The sequence below is a fragment of the Colletotrichum gloeosporioides genome (assembly GCF_011800055.1).
Source record: "Colletotrichum gloeosporioides strain Lc1 chromosome Unknown consensus_65, whole genome shotgun sequence".
In the NCBI taxonomy this organism is placed as follows: Eukaryota; Fungi; Ascomycota; class Sordariomycetes; order Glomerellales; family Glomerellaceae; genus Colletotrichum; species Colletotrichum gloeosporioides.
The window spans coordinates 550,783-570,406 of NW_025544710.1; the positions used below are offsets into that span (position 1 = coordinate 550,783).

Sequence of the window (19,624 nt, forward strand, 5' to 3'; positions counted from 1 at the left end):
TTTGAGTTTAGGGACTTTTCTCCGGGTTGCATTTCCGCGTTTTCATCCGTTCTTCTTCCTCCATCGGCCGCTGCTTCGCCGCTCGCCGAAGCGCGCGCTCCAGAGTCGAGAAAACCAGCGTTTTCCTTTTCGGCGGCGTGTGTTTTGAGTTGCGTCGACTGGAAAAGTCTCCGGTCGTCTTGGCGATGAACGGGAGTCTTGGAGGGCTGAGATGGAGGTTGGACGGTGTTCGGTCGGCGATAGTTTGGGGCTGCATTCTCGAGAGCGGTCTTGGCGGGGTTGCCAAGATGGGCTGGAGGGTTGAAGCTGGCGACAGCGTCGAAGATGACGAAGCGAGTTTGCGTCGACGGGTCTGACGCGTTTGTCACAAATGCGACTGCGCCTGTAATGTGGCATATGAGAAGTATTGACCTTTGGACATGTTTGGTTGCTGCTGTTGTGTTTTGCCGGGCTGTTTGATCCTGCGGCGGTGGACATGACGCTTGATGGACCGTGTCGGTTTTGTTTGAATGCTTGCGATTTCTCGCCGGTTGGATCTGGAAGTTTGGTTGTCATCAGCATACCGTGGTTGGAGCTCGGGCGGATCTTGGCGTATCTGGAGACCGGCCGGCGAGATTGCTGGCCGGCCTTGCGGGCGTTGATATCATAGGAACAGGAGCATTTTGCCGATGAAGCATTCCGACCTTGGGAGGCAATCCTTTCTCAACAGGAGAATGCGACCTCTCTTCCAAGGGCCCGGTGCAGGTTGGCAGGGCCTTGTGGGCGCGCTGCTATCTACCGCGCGATACTACGTTCTTTGGACACCGGGCCCTGATCCTGTTACGTCTGGGAGAAACACCCCTGAGGTAGACTACTGCTAAGAGCTCGGAATGCGTCTTTGCATTCTGTGATTGTGGGAAACCCGATAGCTCGGGGTCGAACGCGTAAGTCGCGCTTTCGAAGACGAGAGTGGGTGAGGGACGACACTGCCGATGGGGCCTAGAATTTGATACAAGATCTCTATTTCCACTCTCGAGATATCCCGAGGTGCCCTATCTGCTGTACTGTAAACTAATTTTGGCGAGCTACACTCGCATTCACTCGGTCAGCCATCCATCCCATCATGACCCGAACCCCCTCCATCTTCACATATTTGCTAATGGCAACAACCCCCAAATTCTACAGTGGCGTGTTTTCTATCCAAGACAGTCGCCCTCTCAATCATCTTCGCCCTTGGAGTGCGATTCGCCTTTCACGTGCTCTTCTATCTCCACGCCGTGCACTACCTCAGTCTCGCCGGCTTCGAGATGGCCGCCGCGCTGCCCCGCCGCCCCAAACAAGACATCGACTTGTTCAAGACTCATCCCCTTCGTCTCCTTCATGAAGAAGAACGTAAAGATACTCATGGCGAGACAGAAGACGCCGAAGATGATGAAAGTCTTCCAGCCGATTCCGTAGATGATCTGCGGCGTGACGCGGGTGACTATGAAGTTGAACAGCCACTGAGTGGCGGCTGAGGACTCATCAGCTCGTTGATCCAGAAAGATCGTGCTGCATAACATACCAGCGAATGCCACCCCGTACGACCTGAGATGTGTCGGGAAGATCTCTCCTGCGTAGATCCATGGCCTATAGTTGTCAGTCGCAACTCGCAACTCTTGGCTCATGGAGGCAACTCACCCAGGACCCCAGGAGCCCGTGTAGGCGATCACATAAAGATAGATGAGGACACACATGGCGATCGACGCCGAGGACACTGCCTTACCATCCTCAGGGGGATGAGTGGCCAGGACGGCAGCGAGGATGAACATCATGGCGGACCTGGAGCACGTCAGTACGATGACCCAGCCACGCCGGAGCACGCAACATACATCCATAACCCACCGAGTGTATGGGCCCAGCGCCTGCCAATCTTGTCAATGACGAAGAGAAGAGACACAGCAGCGAAGATGAGCTTCACGATGCCGTAGATACCCGTCGCGAACAACGACGCGTCGGCGCTCGAGACGCCAACAGTTTGGAAGATCTGAGGGGCGTAGTAGCCTATGGAGTTCGTGCCAGTGAGCTGCTGCCACACCATGAGTGCGAAGATGAGCAGGAATCTGTTCCGCACGCCGGGCTTGAGGCACTCTTTCCAAGTTGACTGGCGCGCTGCTTCGGCGTCGACGCCACATGACACGGTGATCTCGTTGAACTCGCTGACAACGTCGGGGTCATTGGTCGGCTGATTACGCATGTAAGCTAGAGAAGCCAGCGCCTCTTCGTTCCGACCGTGCTTAGCCAGCCACCGCGGGGACTCTTTCAGTGGGATCAACCCGATCAGTAGCAGGCCTGCGGGAACCAGCTGCACGCCCAAGGGGATCCTCCACTGTTTTGTTGTAGACGGCATGTTTCTCTCCACGCCGTAGTTAAGCCAGTACGCAATACTGCTTCCGAGAACCAAAAATTCCTGGAAAAGACCGGTGATACGGCCTCGTACCTCAGGCGGCGCGGTCTCAGCGACGAAGACGGGCGTGATTGAGCTCATGCCCCCGATGCCCAGGCCGGCGATGACCCTGCCCGCGTAGACGTACTGCAGACTCTTCGGCGAGCCCACCTGCAGGGATGCCCCGAGGAGAAAGACGACGGAGTAAGCCATGAGGGAGTAGCGCCGCCCATACCGTTCGTTGGCGAGGGCTGCGGAGAGGGCGCCGAAGAAGCAGCCGGCTGTCAGGAGCGAGACGACGTTGGAGGAGACTTCGGCGACTTTCTCGTCGGCGAAACCCGATGAGCCGGATGGGAGGCCGAAGTCGCGTTTGAAGCTTTCGAAGGGGAGGAGGCCGCCCATGACGCCTACATCGTAGCCTGGTAGAGTTAGCATACGGGCTTTGGCTTGTTTTCGGGAGCATGGGACCGAACCGAATAGGAGCGAGCCCATGTAAGACACGGTTGCTAGTAGGTAGACTCGGTAGTTGTGGAAGAAGCTCTTTCCAGGGCTTTGCAGCGTTATAGAGAGCGCCATGACGAACAATGGTTAACTGTTGATGAGCACACACAGCAGCTAGTAGATGTGGCGCGAGAAGCTTCACCTATGAAGTCAAGATCGGACTCTTTACATCTATTAGACCTGTATCTATCTTAAATATTCCCTGAAAGCTTCATGTCTCCCTCTCTCTATCTCCTATCGTTTCGTGATACATGTCAACACCACACGTTCTTTGACGGGTGACATCGCGACTGCTGAGATTCTCGACGTTCCATATGGATGTGAAGTCAATGTTCAGAACCAAGGCTTCGGAACCAACGAGTACACCAAAATCATCGAAAGGCTGCGCGTTCTTTTACCCAAATGGGTTCATGCTCCAACCAACTAGCAAGCTCCCCGGCTTTGTGTGATAGAAGAGGGTGTATCATGTGCATGATTGTTACCCCTGCCAACTGACATCAGATAAGGGATGCACCGATGATCAATACAGTGAAGCCTGGAGAGTGATGGAAATAATGAGAGATAGGCAATCCGTTGGAGCTCCTCCCCCGCCAGCATTCAATACACATGGCTCCCGTGCAACCCCACACGGCCGTAGCATGCCCGGGGATGAAGTCAACGGGACTACTGCCCCGCAATGACATGGTTTTTACCTCGATTGCCTAAAGAAACTCAAATGGGAAATTCATCACACGGAACGAACTTGGTTGTGATTGCAGTGGTCGGGGGAGGAACGCGGGGTGTGCCGCCTAGCTGCGGGCCGAGTCAGATATGACTCGGCTCAACCGCCGCTCCGCCCCCGCACCGCCCGAGAAACCAAATCGGCCGGGGATGTGGAATACGCCAAATGAGTTCGTGCCCATGTTTTCAATGACTTTCATATGTGTATAGCTGTTGGATCACCGTCGCGATGCTTGATTTCCGCCAGTCAATATTTCCGATTTTGGGCAAGCTCACAACCAATCTCATTATCCAGTTGTTCGCCTTGAAAAACGATCTCCAGCATGGCTAACCGCGGAAAGACTCTTGATGAAAAGGTCTTCAGTATCAAAGACCTGAAGGAAGAAGCTTCCAAGAAGCTTCCCCGGGCTTACAAAGGTTAGCACTTTGAGGTAAACGCCGAGGCTAGACTGAGACTGATCCCTGCGGCAGAATTCTTCAATGAAGGTGCCATGGACATGATTACGTGGGTCTTGCTATCGAATGAGTCTCTCATCATCAGCTGACATCAAAATACAGAGTTCAAGACAATGAGGATGCCTACAACCGCTACAAGATCAGACCCCGAGTCCTCAGAGACGTGTCCAACATCGACACATCCACCACAATCTTCGGCGTGAAGGTGGCGCTACCTTTCGGATTCTCACCTGCAGCAACTCATAAGTTGGCGCATCCGGAGGGAGAGGTAGCGACGTCCCGAGCTGCCGCGGCGGCGGGCATTCCGATGGCACTCTCTGCGTACGCCACTTGCTCTCTCGAAGATGTCATCGCACAAGGCCAGGGGAACCCGTACATCATGCAGTTTAGTATCTTGAAGAATCGAGACATCACTAGACAGATCCTCCAGAGGGCGGAGCGTAAGTCAGACGGGTGAAATGGCTGCGATGATGCTTGCTGACTCGGCCCGTGAACAGACGCAGGATACAAGGCCGTCATGATGACGGTGGACGCGCCGATGCTTGGTCGTCGCTTGAACGAGTACAGGAACGCATTTGGTCTGCCCGAAGGAATGGGGTATCCCAACATTGCACCAGGCATGGACATGAGAAACCTCGTCGATCAAGGCCTTGACTTGACATATGGTAATAGAACGTTCGGGCACCCATATTTTATAGAGATGCTAACATCCGTCAGAGGACGGTATGAATTGGGAGCAGGCCCTCGGCTGGATAAGGGAGAACACTAAGCTGGATGTATGGCTCAAAGGAGGTAACGCACCCATTGACCGAGACCGTAAAGAACCAATCTGACCCAGTTCCCAGTCTACACCGCAGACGATGTTGCACTGGCCATCGAGCATGGTGTTGACGGTGTACTCATTTCGAATCATGGCGGCCGGCAACTTGATGGCGTTCCAGCTACTCTCGATGCCCTGAGAGAATGTGCCCCTATCGCAAAGGGGAAGATCAAGATTGCAGTCGACGGTGGGATCCGGCGAGGCACTGACATATTCAAGGCTCTTGCCCTTGGTGCGGACTTCTGTTTCGCAGGACGAGTTCCCATCTGGGGACTGGCAGTAAGTGGGATTCCAACACCATCATTGATTGTTACCAAAGAAACTGATGTATCCGGGATTAGTATAATGGATCTGAAGGTGTCCAGTTGGCAGTCAATCTGCTTCGCGATGAGTTGAAGCTAGCCATGTGTCTTGCTGGGTAGGTGTCCCAGACGAAGTTGACGAGAAACCACACTGACCATTTTCAGATGCAAGACTGTCAAAGACATCAACAAAGGACATCTATCACTCCTTCAAGCCAACGGAGTCTTGGCAAAGCTGTGAGCTGGAGTAATGAGCTCACAAGCGAGGCTGCTAGTCAAGCAATTCGCGTGGCAGCTTCTTGCTGAAACTCCGAATACATATATGCCATCTATAGCGCTGCGTTCACTTGAACGGTCTACATTTAGTAAACAAATATAATATTCTGCTCTCGATAACTTGATTCGCTTTATGTGGTCGTTGAGTGCTCACAAGAAACGCAGAAAGTTGTGCTGCCCGAGTGGCTAGAAATAGTGTAGGCGAAGATAGAGACAACGGTGGTAGGGACGGCGATAGTAGGGACGGCGATAGTAGAAGTGCTACAACAGAGACGGCACTCACAGGTCGAAGAAATATGTTGGCTGAGTTCACAAAGTACTCAGAATTATCCCTAATCGCCAACCTTGAATGCTGGCTGAGATGACACCCTAAAATTTGACAGCATCGTGACGTGAGCGTAGGAAGAATACCGAAGCAATCAGTTTCACACCCCAGTTTTCGTGAATTCACTCAAGTTTGCCACCACATCATATATGATCCCAACCCTACCAGAGAGCTCCCCGTTGCGAACTCACAAATGATAGAGAGCTTGCTGTGGAAAATAGATCACCAAGTAACAGCCAAATACTACTTCGTTGATATCACTTTAAAAGTATGGTAGACAGATACGATGTATGTACACCAACGTCAAGATCTTCTAGTCTAGTATCTCTCTGACCGGCTCACAATGTTGACAAGCTTCTGGCCCTTGGCGCGTCTCTCCAGGTTGTAAACAAGTATCTTACGCACTCTCTCATAGTAATGATTTGAGTTTCCAGCACAGTGGGGTGTGATGATAACATTCTTGTACGTCCACAACTTATGCTCAGCAGGAAGCGGCTCCGGATCTGTCACATCCAGTGCCGCGCCTCTGATGAGGCCCCCATCAAGCGCATCGACAAGATCGTCGGTGTTGATCACGGCGCCTCTTCCGGCATTAGAAACGTAAGTTCTCTTCTTGCTCAACAATTGGAATTGCTCGCGAGAGATCATCCCCTTAGTCTGGTCCGTCAGGGGCAGCGTGATGACCAACAGATCAAGATCCGAGGCGAGAAAGTCGTCTAGCTGATCTTTGCCGTAGAACCACTTGGATGGATACTCGCCGTTGGGGTCTCCTAGACCCGGCTCCGTGAAAGAGTCGTCTTTGCGGGACTCAGGTGTGAGGCGTGGATGCAGGGTGTAAGCGTGGATGCTCATCCCGAAAGCTTTGGCTACATGGGCGACTTGGTGGCCGACGCAGCCGTAGCCGAGGATTCCTCTAGGTCTTGTTAGTTGAAACTCTGGGTGGTGGTGTCGGGGTTTGGCACATACACTCGCAGACCTACTGAATCCTCAGTGTCTTCATCTGATGGAGGGTCGATCCATTTGGACTCTTTCTGATTGTCAAGGTATTCGGGAACTTGGGATGCGTCAGCAGTCGTTGGTATGCAGAGCTTCATAGTAGGCCTACTGTGATGTTGGAAAGCCAAGAAAGTCGAAAAGACCCATTCCGCGATTTGAGGCCTGTTTTATGTAAGCTACGAGAAACAGCGTCCTGGCTCTGCGTTGGTTGCTTACGGGTGCGTCCCATTGGATGTGCAAAAATCGATGGTTGTCTCTTCAAAGAGCGGCAGTCCTAAGATCTGGTTGCACCCAGCGCTGAGAAGCTGGCAGTACTTCAAATTCGGCACCATTTCTTTGGTTGGGAATGACTTCCACGTAAAAAGGACAGTGACCTTGGCCCATGTCTCCGGGCTGATGTCGCCCGGCAGTTCTGTTTGGTACATTCCGATCTTCCGGGACTCAACCGGCATTCCGAGACTAGCAACCCAGGCCGGGTCCGGTGTCCACGGCATCAGAATCAGGAGGAAATCTTCGGAGCTCATTTTGAATGCTTCAATTCTCCTGGAAGTAAGCAAGAAAATGCAGCAAGAAACAACAGCTGAATTTCATTTTCGTCTGGAATTGAGGCTTATTTATGTGACTCGTCAACAGAGTTAGTTCTGACACTGGCTTGGCCTACACGGGTTGAAGGCACAGTTGACTCGGCCCTTGCACCATTTTGCCTTGATCCGCCAGCATTATCTAGAGTCTCAGTGACTTCCAGTGGCTTTCTCCACTAACGGACGTCCCGTGCCGTGGCTCACAGTCCCCTTCTATTTCCGCAGATTGTCGGTGGGGAACCCCCGCATTTCAGAGGCCAATCTTTGACTCGGCTCTGGAGCTGGGTACCTAATCGTCACTGCGACAGCGGCTTTAACAGGCATTGCCATTGAATGGCTGTGGGCTCCGTATTATCACTTGTCACTTCCAGTCCGTCTTTTGGATTGATATGGTTTCTTGCTTAAATCTGGATCTGTGAATGCGAATCCAGTGTTATCTTGACTACGAGGTACTGTGTGTTATCCATGGCTATGGCGGATTATGGCATGGGCCCTTGGCGATGGCACTAACGCAGTGTCACTGTTTTCCTGTAACATAGCGCTCCAAGAACTGCTCAAGATCCTCCTCTGGTAATCCCAATTTCTCATTCCAAAGGCCATTCTTGGCCGAGTACTGTGCCAACCCTCCTTTTCCATAGACAGCACCTGCGATTAGCCCAAGAGCACCCAGCGGCTGCCCGTCTCGGACTTGAGCAGCACCGGTTTGCCATAGTTCTTCGACAGAACCATGAGAGACATCAAATTTGTCTCCGGTGGCTTTCTCGAGGGCTCGCAGAACCTGGTTCTGAGTGATTGTGAAGCTGTTGACATAGACGTATTGGTTCTGGGTGAGCTCCGGGTTCTTCAGAGACTTGGAGATGGCTCTGCCGACCTGGTCCAAGTTGGTGGCGTCGAAGGGAATGTCTCCGCCGTCGTAAATTGTGACAGTTCGGGCAGCCACGTTCCAACCCCCGAAACCAGGGATCGCCAAGCCCCAGTCGAACATAGCCCCGGAGACGATGGCAGTCCATGAGATTCTGTCCTGACTCTTTTTGAGATAGTTGAGAGTTTCAACCTTGTCGATAAGAAAAGGGATGATCTCCGGGGCCGATAGATCAGATGTGTCAACCCCATACTCTGAAGGGATGAAGACCTTGACTCCTGCAGCTATGGCCGCATCTATGAGGAAGTTCTGAGAGGCCAGGGCACCAGCTGGGGATATGCTTGACAAGGTGCTGACAACTGCGTCTTGGCCCTTGAAAACGTTCGCCAGCGAGGCCTTAGAAAAGTCGCTTTTCACATGAGTGACGCCCTCTGGCAGCGATGCTGCCGAAGTTTTTCGAGTAAGTCCAGTGACCTGGAACCCGTCATCCAAGAGTGCCTTGATTGCTGAACTTCCGACGTTGCCGCTTGCACCAATGACGACAACTTTTCGGATAGAAGTCGAGCTCATGTTGATAGAAGTTGAAGTCAAGACAGATAATCAAAGGTTTCGGGCGATGAGACGATGGGACGATGGTGCTCTCGGTTTGAACATGATCTAAACACGGCCCTTCTGACCAACTTATATCTTTGAAATTTGACGCTGAGACACTCCAGCTGGACAGATCCACGTGAAATTCCCTTTACACTTCATCCATTCACCACGAGTCAAAATGATTGAAGCTGATGGCGGTGATGGCGCCATAGACAGAGTTCTCGCCCTCAACTTATCCAACGGCTTACAAATACCATGCTTTAGATAGTGATGATACCAACTTGTAAAAACCTCAGTAGGCCTTTCCAAGCAAGTTTTGGCCATCTAAAACATCCGTGACCTGCAATGCCTTATTAAACCCTGTCAGACTGGCCGCGCACCGGGAGTTGACGACCGCGGTTCTGTTCAGTAATCAACTTGGCTTGCTCTTAGTGGACCAATTGTTCGCATCAACCCCACATCGGCGATAACTACGACACTGCAAACTGGGCCACTGGCCAATATGTGATCTTGATCATGTCAAATTAGTTGCTGCCAATGGGATAGAGCACGGCTTGGCAAAGTGTATTGATCTATGACACGAGTCTTCGTCCTGATCATGGTTCTGCTTAGCAATCCTCTCGCGGACCCAAGACGAGATGCATGTCCGCCGTCTCGTACTCGTATTCCGTAGCTGGAGATAACTGCTTTCGAGTTGTTCTTGCTGAGCTTGATGATTACCGAGATATCCTTGTCATTGTTGGTAATACTCAACGAGAAACCTACATATAAGAAGCCACCGAGGAACATTGAGGTGGCCGCAGTATCGTCTGTCAAGCCTTGAGTAACTTCTTCTCAATTCGTCACATACTCAATCATGATCAGCAATCTTCAGGTCGATGTGTATGTTGCACCGGCTGCACCCATAGCCACCGGCCACCTAGATCCATCTAAAAGATGGTTCTCGCCCACATCCTGCACCCTCATCCAAGGGCCAACATCAGCAGTTTTGGTCGATACGCCGGCCACCATCGAACTGTCCGAAGGCCTCGCTGCCTGGATAAAAAAGACAGCCCCTGGCAAGAAGTTGCTGTACATCTACACCACGCATCTACACGGAGATCATTTTCTCGGCAACCCCATTCTTCTCCGCCATTTCCCAGAAGCCAAATGCGTTGCCACTGTCTCCGTTGTTGATGGCATCCGGAAACAATGGCCTGGCAGTCTGGCGTTCTGGGACAAGCTCTTTCCCAACAAGCAGATCGCTGGCGACCAGCATATCCCCAACGCTTTGCCTGCGGACGGAAAGTTTGATATTGATGGCCACCTACTCCAAGGCATCGACGTACCGCACTCTGACACAGATGCTTCGTCATTTCTTCACGTTCCAGACCTCAAACTCGTTGTGTGCGGAGACATAGTGTACGGGGATTGTTATCAGTTCCTTGGTGAAGCCAATACTCCCGAGAAAAGACAAATGTGGCTTCAGTCTTTGGACCAAATAGCGGCCTTGGATCCTCACATTGTCGTGCCTGGCCACAAACGAGCCTCCCAGATCGATGGATCATATCTGATTGAGGCCACGAGGGCTTATATACTGGCATTCGAAGAAGAGCTGGAGAAGGCTGGAGATTCTGAGAAGCTTGAGGAAGCCATGATTCGTCGCTACCCGCAGAGGTGGAACCGCTTCCTCCTAGAGCAGAGCTGTCAGAGAACTTGGTCAGCTCTTGGCTTAGAGGACTAAAGTCATTGATGAATTGAAGATATTACGCATGACTCAATGAGATGCGCACAAAGTGCAATGATCGATAACGGGTAATCAGGCTAGTGTTATACAGTTATACTCCATCATTTGTGCCAGCCGCTTCAGTCTATTTACTTCGTCCGTCATAAATAAAACTACCCTCAACACTACTACCGGTTGAACATTCACGACTCGGAAGCCGTGCGGATGCGCCAAATTTGCTTTTCATGGTTTCTTCTCGATTTACGTAAGGTGCTTGGCGCATTCATTTGACCACTCATCTTCTGCTCGACTGTTTTGAGTCCACGGCTGGGTACATGTGCCAAGCTGTGACATGTCGGCGGTTCATCTGAACAGCTGAAGTGGGGAGCCTCGGCTGGAGATAGCTGCATGTTTCATTGGTGGCTGATAAATCAATCCACCCAGCCCCCCTCACAACGCGTCTTCCTAAATCTGGCTCGAAAGTCTTTCTTTTACCATTCAAGAGAGGTTCAGTCATTACCATCATGAATCCAGAATTTTCTCTGCAGGAAAAGCTGCGCCTGGCCTTGCGCCTGATTTTCATCTGTAGGTTCAGCGGCTCCAATGTGAGAGATGTTACTAACCGTGCTCATCAGTCCCCCTGCAGCTGCTCATGAACCTAGTGACTGTCGTCTCCGTCGCTTGGATCAGAGGGCTACCCCTGCGATTCTATGTTCTCGCCGCTTTTGCGAAAACCTACCTGTACAGTCTTCGCGCCCGTCAAATCCAGTTCGTCACACCTGCGACGAGAAAGACGTATGACGGCTGGGTGCGCCGCAAAATTCAAAAGGCCCAGAATGTCAACGATCGTGTCGTCCTCGACAGACTAAGTCACGACGTCGAGACCCTCGAGGATGGCAAGTCTTTCCTGCTTTGGGTAGGAGACAAAAGCAAGGCCAAAAAGGTTGTCCTTTTCCTCCACGGAGGCGGTTACGTCATCCCTTTACTAGATGGGCATCTGGATTGGAGCTGGCGAGCCTACGTTACCGCTGGCATCGAAGAAGACGTCGAAACTGCGGTAGCCGTGCTCGAGTACACACTTTGCCCTGAAGTGAAGTATCCCAGTCAGCTCATCCAAGCTGCGAGCGCCCTCTCCCATCTCATCAAGTCCGGCTTCCAGCCCGGCGATATTTTTCTCGCTGGAGACTCGGCCGGTGGTAATCTGGTGGCACAGGTCTTAGGGCATCTGGTTCAGCCTCACCCTAGGGTCGCGCAGGTTCAGCTCGCCGAGCCTTTAGGTGGCGCATGCCTTGTGTCTCCATGGCTAAGCGATCGCACAAACGACAATTCATTCGCTAAAAACTCCAATGTTGACTTGCTATCGTCGTGGCCTATTCAAAAAGCTGCGAGAGACATCCTTGAAGAAATTGGGCCGTCGGAAAACTCTCAGAACCCCAGAAGCCGCGTCTTTTCACTGCACAAGCATGACATCTGGGATGATGGGCTCAGCAAGGTTGTCAAAAATTTGTATGTCACCGCCGGCGAGCAAGAAGTCTTCCTAGACCAGGACGTTGAGTTCGTGGATAAGGTGCGCCGTGGTAATCCTAAGCTACCTGTGCAGTTCGACCTGCAGCCGCAGTATGCTCATGACTTCCTCGTCATGGAAGGCAATTTCAAAGATGGCGGGGATTGCACGAAAGCCATGAAAACCTGGTGGAGGAGTGTTTTAGTACCAACTAGGGAGGCCTGATCGGTTCAGGCTTGATCTTTGGTCAAGACTGTTTCGATGATGGCAGAGGTATGGTCATGTGTGAACCGGGCAGATACTCTTGTTCTGTAGGCAGTCAGCAACGCCCACTCAGCGCCATCATCGTCTTGGCTATGAACTCAGGAGCGGCATATCATGCGTCGAAAAGTATTCTAGCTCAAATACTGATGGTAGTGGAACCCGTTCCACCTTTGACCCTAAGCAACTCTTTCCCTGGCAACACCAAATTGCCCTTCGTGTTCGCCGGCGTGCTCCATTCTACAACTGCTGTACCATTGTCTCCCACTCTGAATTTTGCAGAAAACTTCCCCAAACTGGTAGTGAATCCAGCCTCTACCTCGGAAATCTCACTCAGCACGGGCTTCAGCTGCCATTCGCTGCCTCCAGGCTTGACTACTCTCAAACCGACTAGATACTCAGTCATGGTCGAGGTTGGTCCACTGCTCCATCCATGGGCGTGAGACATGTACGTAGGATCATTCCTATAACCTCGATCTCCCCGATAGCCCCATGTACCGTTCACTAGATATCCCTCCGGAACGGTGGATTGAGTGCCGTTGGGATGGTTCAGGTACCACCCCCATGCATCCCTGATCAGATTCAGAGCTCGGTCAGCTCGTCCGGCGCGGAAATGAGTTGAAAGCTCAATGCTAGAGATGAATGGAGAGATGTTGTTTGCGAGCTCGGGGCAGCGAGGCCCAATCGGCGTCCAATTCGACTCGAGATAGTCCGATATTTGCTGTGCCTCGGTGCTGTTAGCTGACACCACGCCAAAGGCCACAGCCATGCTGTTAGCATCTTGAGGGTATAGTGATGTGTCGTTGGGGCTTTCCTTGAAAGCACCTTTGCCACTATCCCACAGGTTTGCCATAATGGAACGCTGAAGCGTTGCTGCAGCATCCAGCCATTCTTGTTTGTAAGTGGAAGCATTGGTGAGCTCAGGTGCCCACGACGCGATGTCGGCACCAGTCTTGAGTGCACGGTACAAGCTAAGTCCATTAGCATGGCCAGTACTTTCCTGAACGAGGGGCTTACTCACAGCATACTTGCTGAGCTTCGCTCATTCGAATATGTCCAACGTCCCCAGTCCTTCTCTCCCGTAACAGCCATGATACCTTTGGAGTTGACCTTTGCCCTGCTGTTGGCAATAGCTTTCAGATACTTGGCCCAAATGGAAACCATGAACTCTTCGTCTCCGGTATACAAGAAGTAGTTGTACGTGCCAACCAGCGCCCACAAATGATAGGCTGGCAATGCTTCGTTAACTCTCCGCTGTTGATACTTGCATCCAGATACGGCTGACTTACTATCACTGTCTTTTGAGGGATAAGGAGGTCCGGCTTTTGGTAATGTACCATCTGATCCCTGTCGAAAGTCAGGTGATGGCTTCAAACGAGACGAAAATTACTGACTTGATTGTCGTAGATTGCCTGCAATGCGTTTTTGGTACTCTCCATGTCGCCAGTGCTCACAAACGCACTCGGCACTGCCGTACCCATGTCTCCAATCCAAACCCAGCGATCCCTTTTTGCTCCATCGAGAAGAACGGTGTTTCCTGGGCCGATATATGCGTCATTCTGCCACCCAGACTTCAAGGTACTTGTGCCGACACGTCCAGTCTTACCGGGAACAGAATTTGTCTGCAGCGTGTACGCGCCGCTGTACCAGATTTGGTTCAGAAGCTCCTCACTGGAATGGAAATACCCCTGGTATGCCCTAAGATCCGACCAGGTTGGCTGAAAGCTGATCTCAAGACTTATGTTGCGGATTGCCAACGTTGCCTTTGACTGAATATTTGTGAGAAATAACGTGAGATACCGGAAGCCGCCGCGCAATTTGGCGTCGGGCATGACGTAGGTCCCAGGACCTTCGGATGTGATGTGGTAAGTAAGGGCACCGTCCTGGCCAGTTCCGCCGTTGGAGTTGTCTGATTTTTGACCGATATAGTCCTTGGCCTCCGTGAAGGCGAGTCCAAGAGTAGCGTTGCTAGACCCAGAGAGCTCGTAGTCAACGGTGACTATGCCGCCGACTTCGATGCCAAAGTCAAACACAAATCCTTTGCTGTCCGGTGAAAGCGCAACTGAGGAATTGAAATCTGATATCTTTTCGCCGGAAGGAAGGGAAAGAATGAACTTGGGCGTTACATTGCGAGAGCTGGGGGCATAATTGTATTTGTCCCAATCTCCGGGGAATGCTGCCGAGTCTGGTCCATCGCAGGTAGTCGTTCTCCAGCATTCTGCGGATGAGCTAGATGCAAAGAAGGCAATGGTGGCAAAGAATTGCCATGTCCCATGAGACAACAACATTTTGGTAGAAGATGTGAGAGGAGTCTGGGGCGGTTGAGCTCCTCCCGTCTTCTGGTGATCTAGATGCGACGACGGGTAAACTGCATAGGAAGGGTGAACTTCATATAACATAACTGCATAAAAGCACTGCTGGTTTGTTGATGCAACATCGCAAGTGATTTGTCCGTGAGATGTCGGTTGTCGTGCTATTTGCAAGCGAGCAGCAGCCCGCGGCGTTCATGGCTTCGGCGGAGTAAGTCGCGGGGAAGCAGCCGAAAGGCCTCAGAGCAGGCCAGAAAAGGAAATGCTGAACCAAACCCTGGCAATGGACTTGACTAACCTGGGGTAGTGGCCCTCTGGATCGTGCCGATTTCCCCGTCTTTGCTTCTGCACCCCGCTTTCCCCAACTGAGGGCTCGAATCCCGACCTTTCTCAATACGTGTGTGAAGCCATCTAATATTGCAGATAGACATGCGAAGTTGCAATTCTATTCATATCCCTTGGGATATGCTCCCCAAATGTCGGCCTGGTCAGGTTAATTCGCATTGTGGCTTTTGGTCACTAGTGAGTAGCAGGCTTCATACATGCATGCATGTGAGCTATCACAACTGCGCTGAAGAAAAGCCGCAAGCGCTGCTTACGGCATGATTTATTTGCTCTTTTATCTCATAACCATTTACCGCCTTTTATCGTACCTTACACTAGCAGGTGTTCTTTCCTGTTCTGAAGCAGAAGATGTTGATGGTTCCATCAGACTGAGTGCAGCATGTTGCGCCCAGATCTTTCACACCGCCTCCGAAGCACCTGGGCTGGCAGTTGCCGCAAACATCCTGGCACTGTGAATATACAAGTTAGCACAGGCCTGATGGGTTTCGCACGGAGAAATCTATCGATTGACCAACCTTAGACTTAGTTCCCTTATCAGCTGGGCAGCTACCATCGGCGGGAGCTCCCGCGCAGAAAATGAATGCCGCTGATGCGGGGAGCGCGAACTGCAAGAGAGTGGCGACGGCGATGGCGGACTTGAACAGCATTTTGATTTCTGGAGTGGGGGTATCTCTGTCGTAAAATGTTTCTTCGGAGAATTAAAAAGAAGGAATTGGGTCAGGTGCTTGTAGTGAGTTAAGCTGTCGTAATGAAGGTGGGCAGCAACATATTCCGGATTACTGAAATGTCTGCGCTTTATATATTCTTTGCTTTCGTTTATCCTCTGCGAAGCTATGTTCCACGTAAACTTGCTCTACGTACCGGCATTCCACACACTCGGTATCGGATTCAAGGACCAGGGGCTGTGGACGGGCGCCGGTTCATCTGATGCAACCTATTTTGGCTCGGCATAAGTGACCGAACGTGGGAGCACCATGCCGAAGTGGAACTCATCCGATACATTCATTACTCGCCATCTGAAATATTAGCACCCGGTATGTCCGGTAGGGCTCCTGCAACTCTTTCAAACGGTGCATACATGTACCTACCGCCGTACTGGCGGTTTCAGCGGAAATAGAGTTTGAAGCATTCTAGAACGCGTAACACCAAGGCTGAACTCCGGCATCCTACCCCATGATCTATTACCAACAGTGACTACCCTGGTTTCAAGTAAAGAGTTGAGATCTGATAATTGTCCGAACCTGCTCACCGCTGGTGGACATACCGCCATTCGTGCCTTGCGGTCAACGGGCTGCGAAAAACGGGGTAAAGTCCGTGTGGGGTCATGCGCCGCCCGGCCTTCAGACGTGCGGGCGGCCGGCGGGCTCCCTTATTACAAGTGGCGCAGGTCTCATAAGAGACAACTCTATTCTCTGGGGAAGTTGGTTTTAGTGTCCTCAGGGAGATTAGCGCGTGTTCCAGAAACTTGCAGCGCAACAGTTACAGGGCAAAAGAGGAATCTCAACGCAGTCTCTGGAGTTCTAACTGACTCATGGCTGAGCATACCGCTCATTCGTTCTCAAGGCTTCTTTGATTAAGTCCTCCAATCAAGCTTCATGGTGAACTTTAATAATCTAGCAAATTACACTGTTATATAGATTGAATGCAACGTCTTCAAAGGTCTCGTGTAAAAGATGTGACCAGAAATTGGGGGGTTACATATCAACATGTTTCCGGGTAGAACTTGTATACCAAAGCAGTCTCTCAATGAAACATTTCCAGGATAATCGAAGATCAATTTCGTTCATGAAAACTATGACTTGCTTCGGATATTGATAATTCATCTCACATAAGACTCTGAGCGTTTCCCCTGCTGCGAAACCCCCGACGAGGGCCAAAATTTCCTCAACAAAACTCCGAGGGTTGCTGTTCTGTCGAAGGGTTGTCGTACCAACATCATCGATGACCGCTTTCGATCGCATACATGAATCCAAGTACCAGTCTTTCTTAGTATCTTTGGATTTCCCTCTTCTATTCTGACCTTGTTCACACTTTTGTGTGCTATGAGTAGGCTAGGTCATATGCGTGACTCTCTCCAGGTTGCTCCGAGCCAACTTTGCCGAAGCCATTCAACTCAATAATCTGCTCATAGGAACGGATCGTATGTTGAGAAGACCAATATGACCATTCCTAAAACTTGTGTCTTATGTCCGAGTGCGTTGCAAAAGCAAACATAACCAGGAAGCTATCTAGGAACTGAAGGGTGTCCCTGGCTTCAAAACACAAGGATGACATACCCCTTTCTTATCTATATATCGCCAATTGTGTGCGAGGCTCGAACACGCAGGATCGACTGAAGTCCTTGATCCCGCTTCGAAAGAGCAAAACAAGCCTGGACGTCGCACAATGTGCCCCTTGATTGTTCTGAAAATCGAGCGTTTCAACTTCAATCTTGTAAAATCGTCTCTTGTCAAGATTTTCCCGAATTGCCAGGTATTACCTGATCTTGTTTCATTGGTTGTTTTTGCAATAACAATACGTCAAATCCTTCTGCCATGGACATGTAATAAATACTAACAACTCATTTCGTGGCATGTTCTAGATCTCACATTGCCTCCTAAAGCTACTTACATACGGGCAGGACTCCCTAGCTTAAGCCTCTCATTCGGTGACATGTTCTTTTCTGTGAATCTGACTCAAATAGTAGTCTAGTACAGGGGAGAAATCTCCACACACCTCTCATCAACAACTCGCCTAGCAGCGCTGTTGATTGCTACTTTAGTTATCAGTCTCCAGACCAACGACGAGTCATCCCTTACTAGGGCAAGGTTTGCAGACCAACTCTCATGCTACTTTCAGAGATCGCTGTCAACTTATGGTCCATCCGGATGATTTTCCCAGGGTGGAAGAGGTTGAACATGGCAGCGACCATAAACATGAAGGCCGCGTCGAAAACATAGATGTAGACTTCGCTTGCCATCAGCGGTCTGTTGCCGCCTGTAACATACTCGGCCACTATGAACACAGATCGAACCATAATCAAGATGCTTGCTTCGTACAAGATCCAGATAAAGCGTCTTCATCTTAGTATGACCGAGCTTGAGGGGCATGTGGGCGATCTGTTGATTCGGTAATGGAAGAGGCATATGGCGATGATGAAGACCCCGAAAAAGGCAATCTGTACAGCGAGGCCGGCGATTATAATGTTTTCTCCGACATCAACATCACTCAGCGACTTGGCCCGGGAAAGTATTGCGCCACCTGTAAAAGTCAGCTAAGATCACTCGTATTCCAAAATGTGGAGGAAGCGAACCTGCGCCTTGTGTAACGAATGAAATGACATCTCCCAGAACGAAGATCTTCGTCAGCCATTTGGTGCGAATCAAAGCCAGATGTTCGGCTTCCAGGAACCAGGTCAGACGGCCAAAAACCATGTAGATGGATGCAGCGAGGAGTGCGGGCCCGAGAAGAAGCGTCAGGCTCTGGATGGTATATGATGTTGTGGTCCAATTTGGAGTCTCAGTTGCAGACAGCGCCCGACCTATGTACCACTTTTGATTGGCTGCTGCTGTGATTAAATCGCTTTGCTCTGCTCTCCTTGATTTTCTGTCGACTTTGCTAACACTTGGTGCCTGTGGTAGTTGAAATTGTAGGCTACAAAGTACCAGGCCCGGAACTTGATCATCTGGAAGACATGCAGGGCAAACGAGATGCCGAATAGAGCGATGAATGTGCACGCAGCTGGAAGAGACGGATCATAGTGATAGAAAACGAATTATCCAGGGTTCTGCATTGATGAAGCCATGGCTTGAAGTGGAGATTACAGAGAGAAAATTTCAAGTACGATTAATACAGTATTATAACCTCCTGTTGACGAATCGAAGTTGCGCTAGTCTGGTTGGCGAAAAAGAAAATTGATGCTTCTGGATTCTTTGTTCTTTTAACATTGCTCAAAGTCTCTCCATCAATAATTCAGCAATTTCGTTTCGTATACAAAATCTGTAAACAAATTTCATACGCGCATCCTTCGTATCTAGAATTGAGGCTATGCTCGTGCCTTTGGCGATATTGATGTCTTGATGTTTACATCCCGCCCGGAATATGGTTGAATTATCAAGCGGATGTCTTTCTGGGGTACCCCAGTTCCCCTTGGGAGCTACAAACTATCTAGGCGGGACGACTTGTGAGTGGCTTACAAAGTCCGCTGACACCAATCGATCTCCGCAACTCTATCTGATATAAGAACGGCCGGTCGGATTCGGATTCACACGCCTACTTTTTGCGGACTACGTTCCAAACAGCACCTAAACCATCTTCATCGCACCTGGATTCTCGCTCGTCTTGCTCGGCTGAATTTCTCAATATGGTCAGACTTGGACACAAGAAGTCGCGAAACGGTTGCTCCACCTGCAAGCAGAGGAAAGTCAAGGTACGTCAAACGAACTCGAACCACTCAAATCTGGGAGTTCGGGAGCTAATTCTGCTCCAGTGCGATGAAAGGAAACCATGTGGCGCCTGCGTTAGACAGCAAATGTCCTGCAGCCTAGCCCCATCTCCCATCAATGGGGTTTTGCCGACGACACAAGGCCATTCGGGTTCGGATCTGGAAAGTCGGGGATTCTCACCAACCCTGGTGTCCAGCGGCGCATCCGGAGCCTCTTTGACAACGCCGTGCTCCTTGGCG

The 19,624-nt window shown here is 50.9% G+C and overlaps 9 protein-coding genes across 9 annotated transcripts; 3 read left to right on the plus strand and 6 right to left on the minus strand.

Annotated features, from left to right (window-relative positions):
- Positions 1 to 1,196: 1,196 nt before the first annotated feature.
- On the minus strand, positions 1,197 to 2,980 carry GCG54_00012436 (putative quinate permease; the record flags this gene model as incomplete). Its single annotated transcript, XM_045412314.1, has 5 exons — positions 1,197 to 1,492; positions 1,544 to 1,608; positions 1,660 to 1,800; positions 1,851 to 2,823; positions 2,878 to 2,980. 5 exons carry the CDS (start codon positions 2,978 to 2,980, stop codon positions 1,197 to 1,199), a joined length of 1,578 nt encoding a protein of 525 aa, XP_045261349.1.
- A 968-nt stretch (positions 2,981 to 3,948) lies between these two features.
- Positions 3,949 to 5,444, plus strand: GCG54_00012437 (Oxidase FUB9; the record flags this gene model as incomplete). The annotated part of the gene is made up of 8 exons (XM_045412315.1): positions 3,949 to 4,042; positions 4,097 to 4,130; positions 4,184 to 4,521; positions 4,579 to 4,746; positions 4,799 to 4,873; positions 4,927 to 5,180; positions 5,243 to 5,319; positions 5,369 to 5,444. The coding sequence occupies 8 exons, from the start codon at positions 3,949 to 3,951 to the stop codon at positions 5,442 to 5,444; spliced, it is 1,116 nt and encodes a 371-aa protein (XP_045261350.1).
- A 678-nt stretch (positions 5,445 to 6,122) lies between these two features.
- On the minus strand, positions 6,123 to 7,324 carry GCG54_00012438 (uncharacterized protein; the record flags this gene model as incomplete). The annotated part of the gene is made up of 4 exons (XM_045412316.1): positions 6,123 to 6,717; positions 6,771 to 6,858; positions 6,910 to 6,962; positions 7,017 to 7,324. 4 exons carry the CDS (start codon positions 7,322 to 7,324, stop codon positions 6,123 to 6,125), a joined length of 1,044 nt encoding a protein of 347 aa, XP_045261351.1.
- A 574-nt stretch (positions 7,325 to 7,898) lies between these two features.
- GCG54_00012439 (uncharacterized protein) lies at positions 7,899 to 8,813 on the minus strand (the record flags this gene model as incomplete). The annotated part of the gene is made up of 1 exon (XM_045412317.1): positions 7,899 to 8,813. The coding sequence occupies one exon, from the start codon at positions 8,811 to 8,813 to the stop codon at positions 7,899 to 7,901; it is 915 nt and encodes a 304-aa protein (XP_045261352.1).
- Positions 8,814 to 9,693: 880 nt separating this feature from the next.
- GCG54_00012440 (uncharacterized protein) lies at positions 9,694 to 10,560 on the plus strand (the record flags this gene model as incomplete). Its single annotated transcript, XM_045412318.1, has 1 exon — positions 9,694 to 10,560. The coding sequence occupies one exon, from the start codon at positions 9,694 to 9,696 to the stop codon at positions 10,558 to 10,560; it is 867 nt and encodes a 288-aa protein (XP_045261353.1).
- Positions 10,561 to 11,066: 506 nt separating this feature from the next.
- On the plus strand, positions 11,067 to 12,271 carry GCG54_00012441 (putative carboxylesterase 6; the record flags this gene model as incomplete). The annotated part of the gene is made up of 2 exons (XM_045412319.1): positions 11,067 to 11,127; positions 11,178 to 12,271. The coding sequence occupies 2 exons, from the start codon at positions 11,067 to 11,069 to the stop codon at positions 12,269 to 12,271; spliced, it is 1,155 nt and encodes a 384-aa protein (XP_045261354.1).
- Positions 12,272 to 12,446: 175 nt separating this feature from the next.
- GCG54_00012442 (uncharacterized protein) lies at positions 12,447 to 14,706 on the minus strand (the record flags this gene model as incomplete). Its single annotated transcript, XM_045412320.1, has 4 exons — positions 12,447 to 13,278; positions 13,329 to 13,536; positions 13,597 to 13,654; positions 13,702 to 14,706. The coding sequence occupies 4 exons, from the start codon at positions 14,704 to 14,706 to the stop codon at positions 12,447 to 12,449; spliced, it is 2,103 nt and encodes a 700-aa protein (XP_045261355.1).
- A 569-nt stretch (positions 14,707 to 15,275) lies between these two features.
- GCG54_00012443 (uncharacterized protein) lies at positions 15,276 to 15,608 on the minus strand (the record flags this gene model as incomplete). Its single annotated transcript, XM_045412321.1, has 2 exons — positions 15,276 to 15,410; positions 15,477 to 15,608. 2 exons carry the CDS (start codon positions 15,606 to 15,608, stop codon positions 15,276 to 15,278), a joined length of 267 nt encoding a protein of 88 aa, XP_045261356.1.
- A 2,205-nt stretch (positions 15,609 to 17,813) lies between these two features.
- On the minus strand, positions 17,814 to 18,432 carry GCG54_00012444 (Protein RTM1; the record flags this gene model as incomplete). Its single annotated transcript, XM_045412322.1, has 2 exons — positions 17,814 to 18,153; positions 18,260 to 18,432. Coding segments are annotated over 2 exons (513 nt in total), but the record flags the coding sequence as incomplete, so codon positions are not given.
- Between the last annotated feature and the right edge of the window lie 1,192 nt (positions 18,433 to 19,624).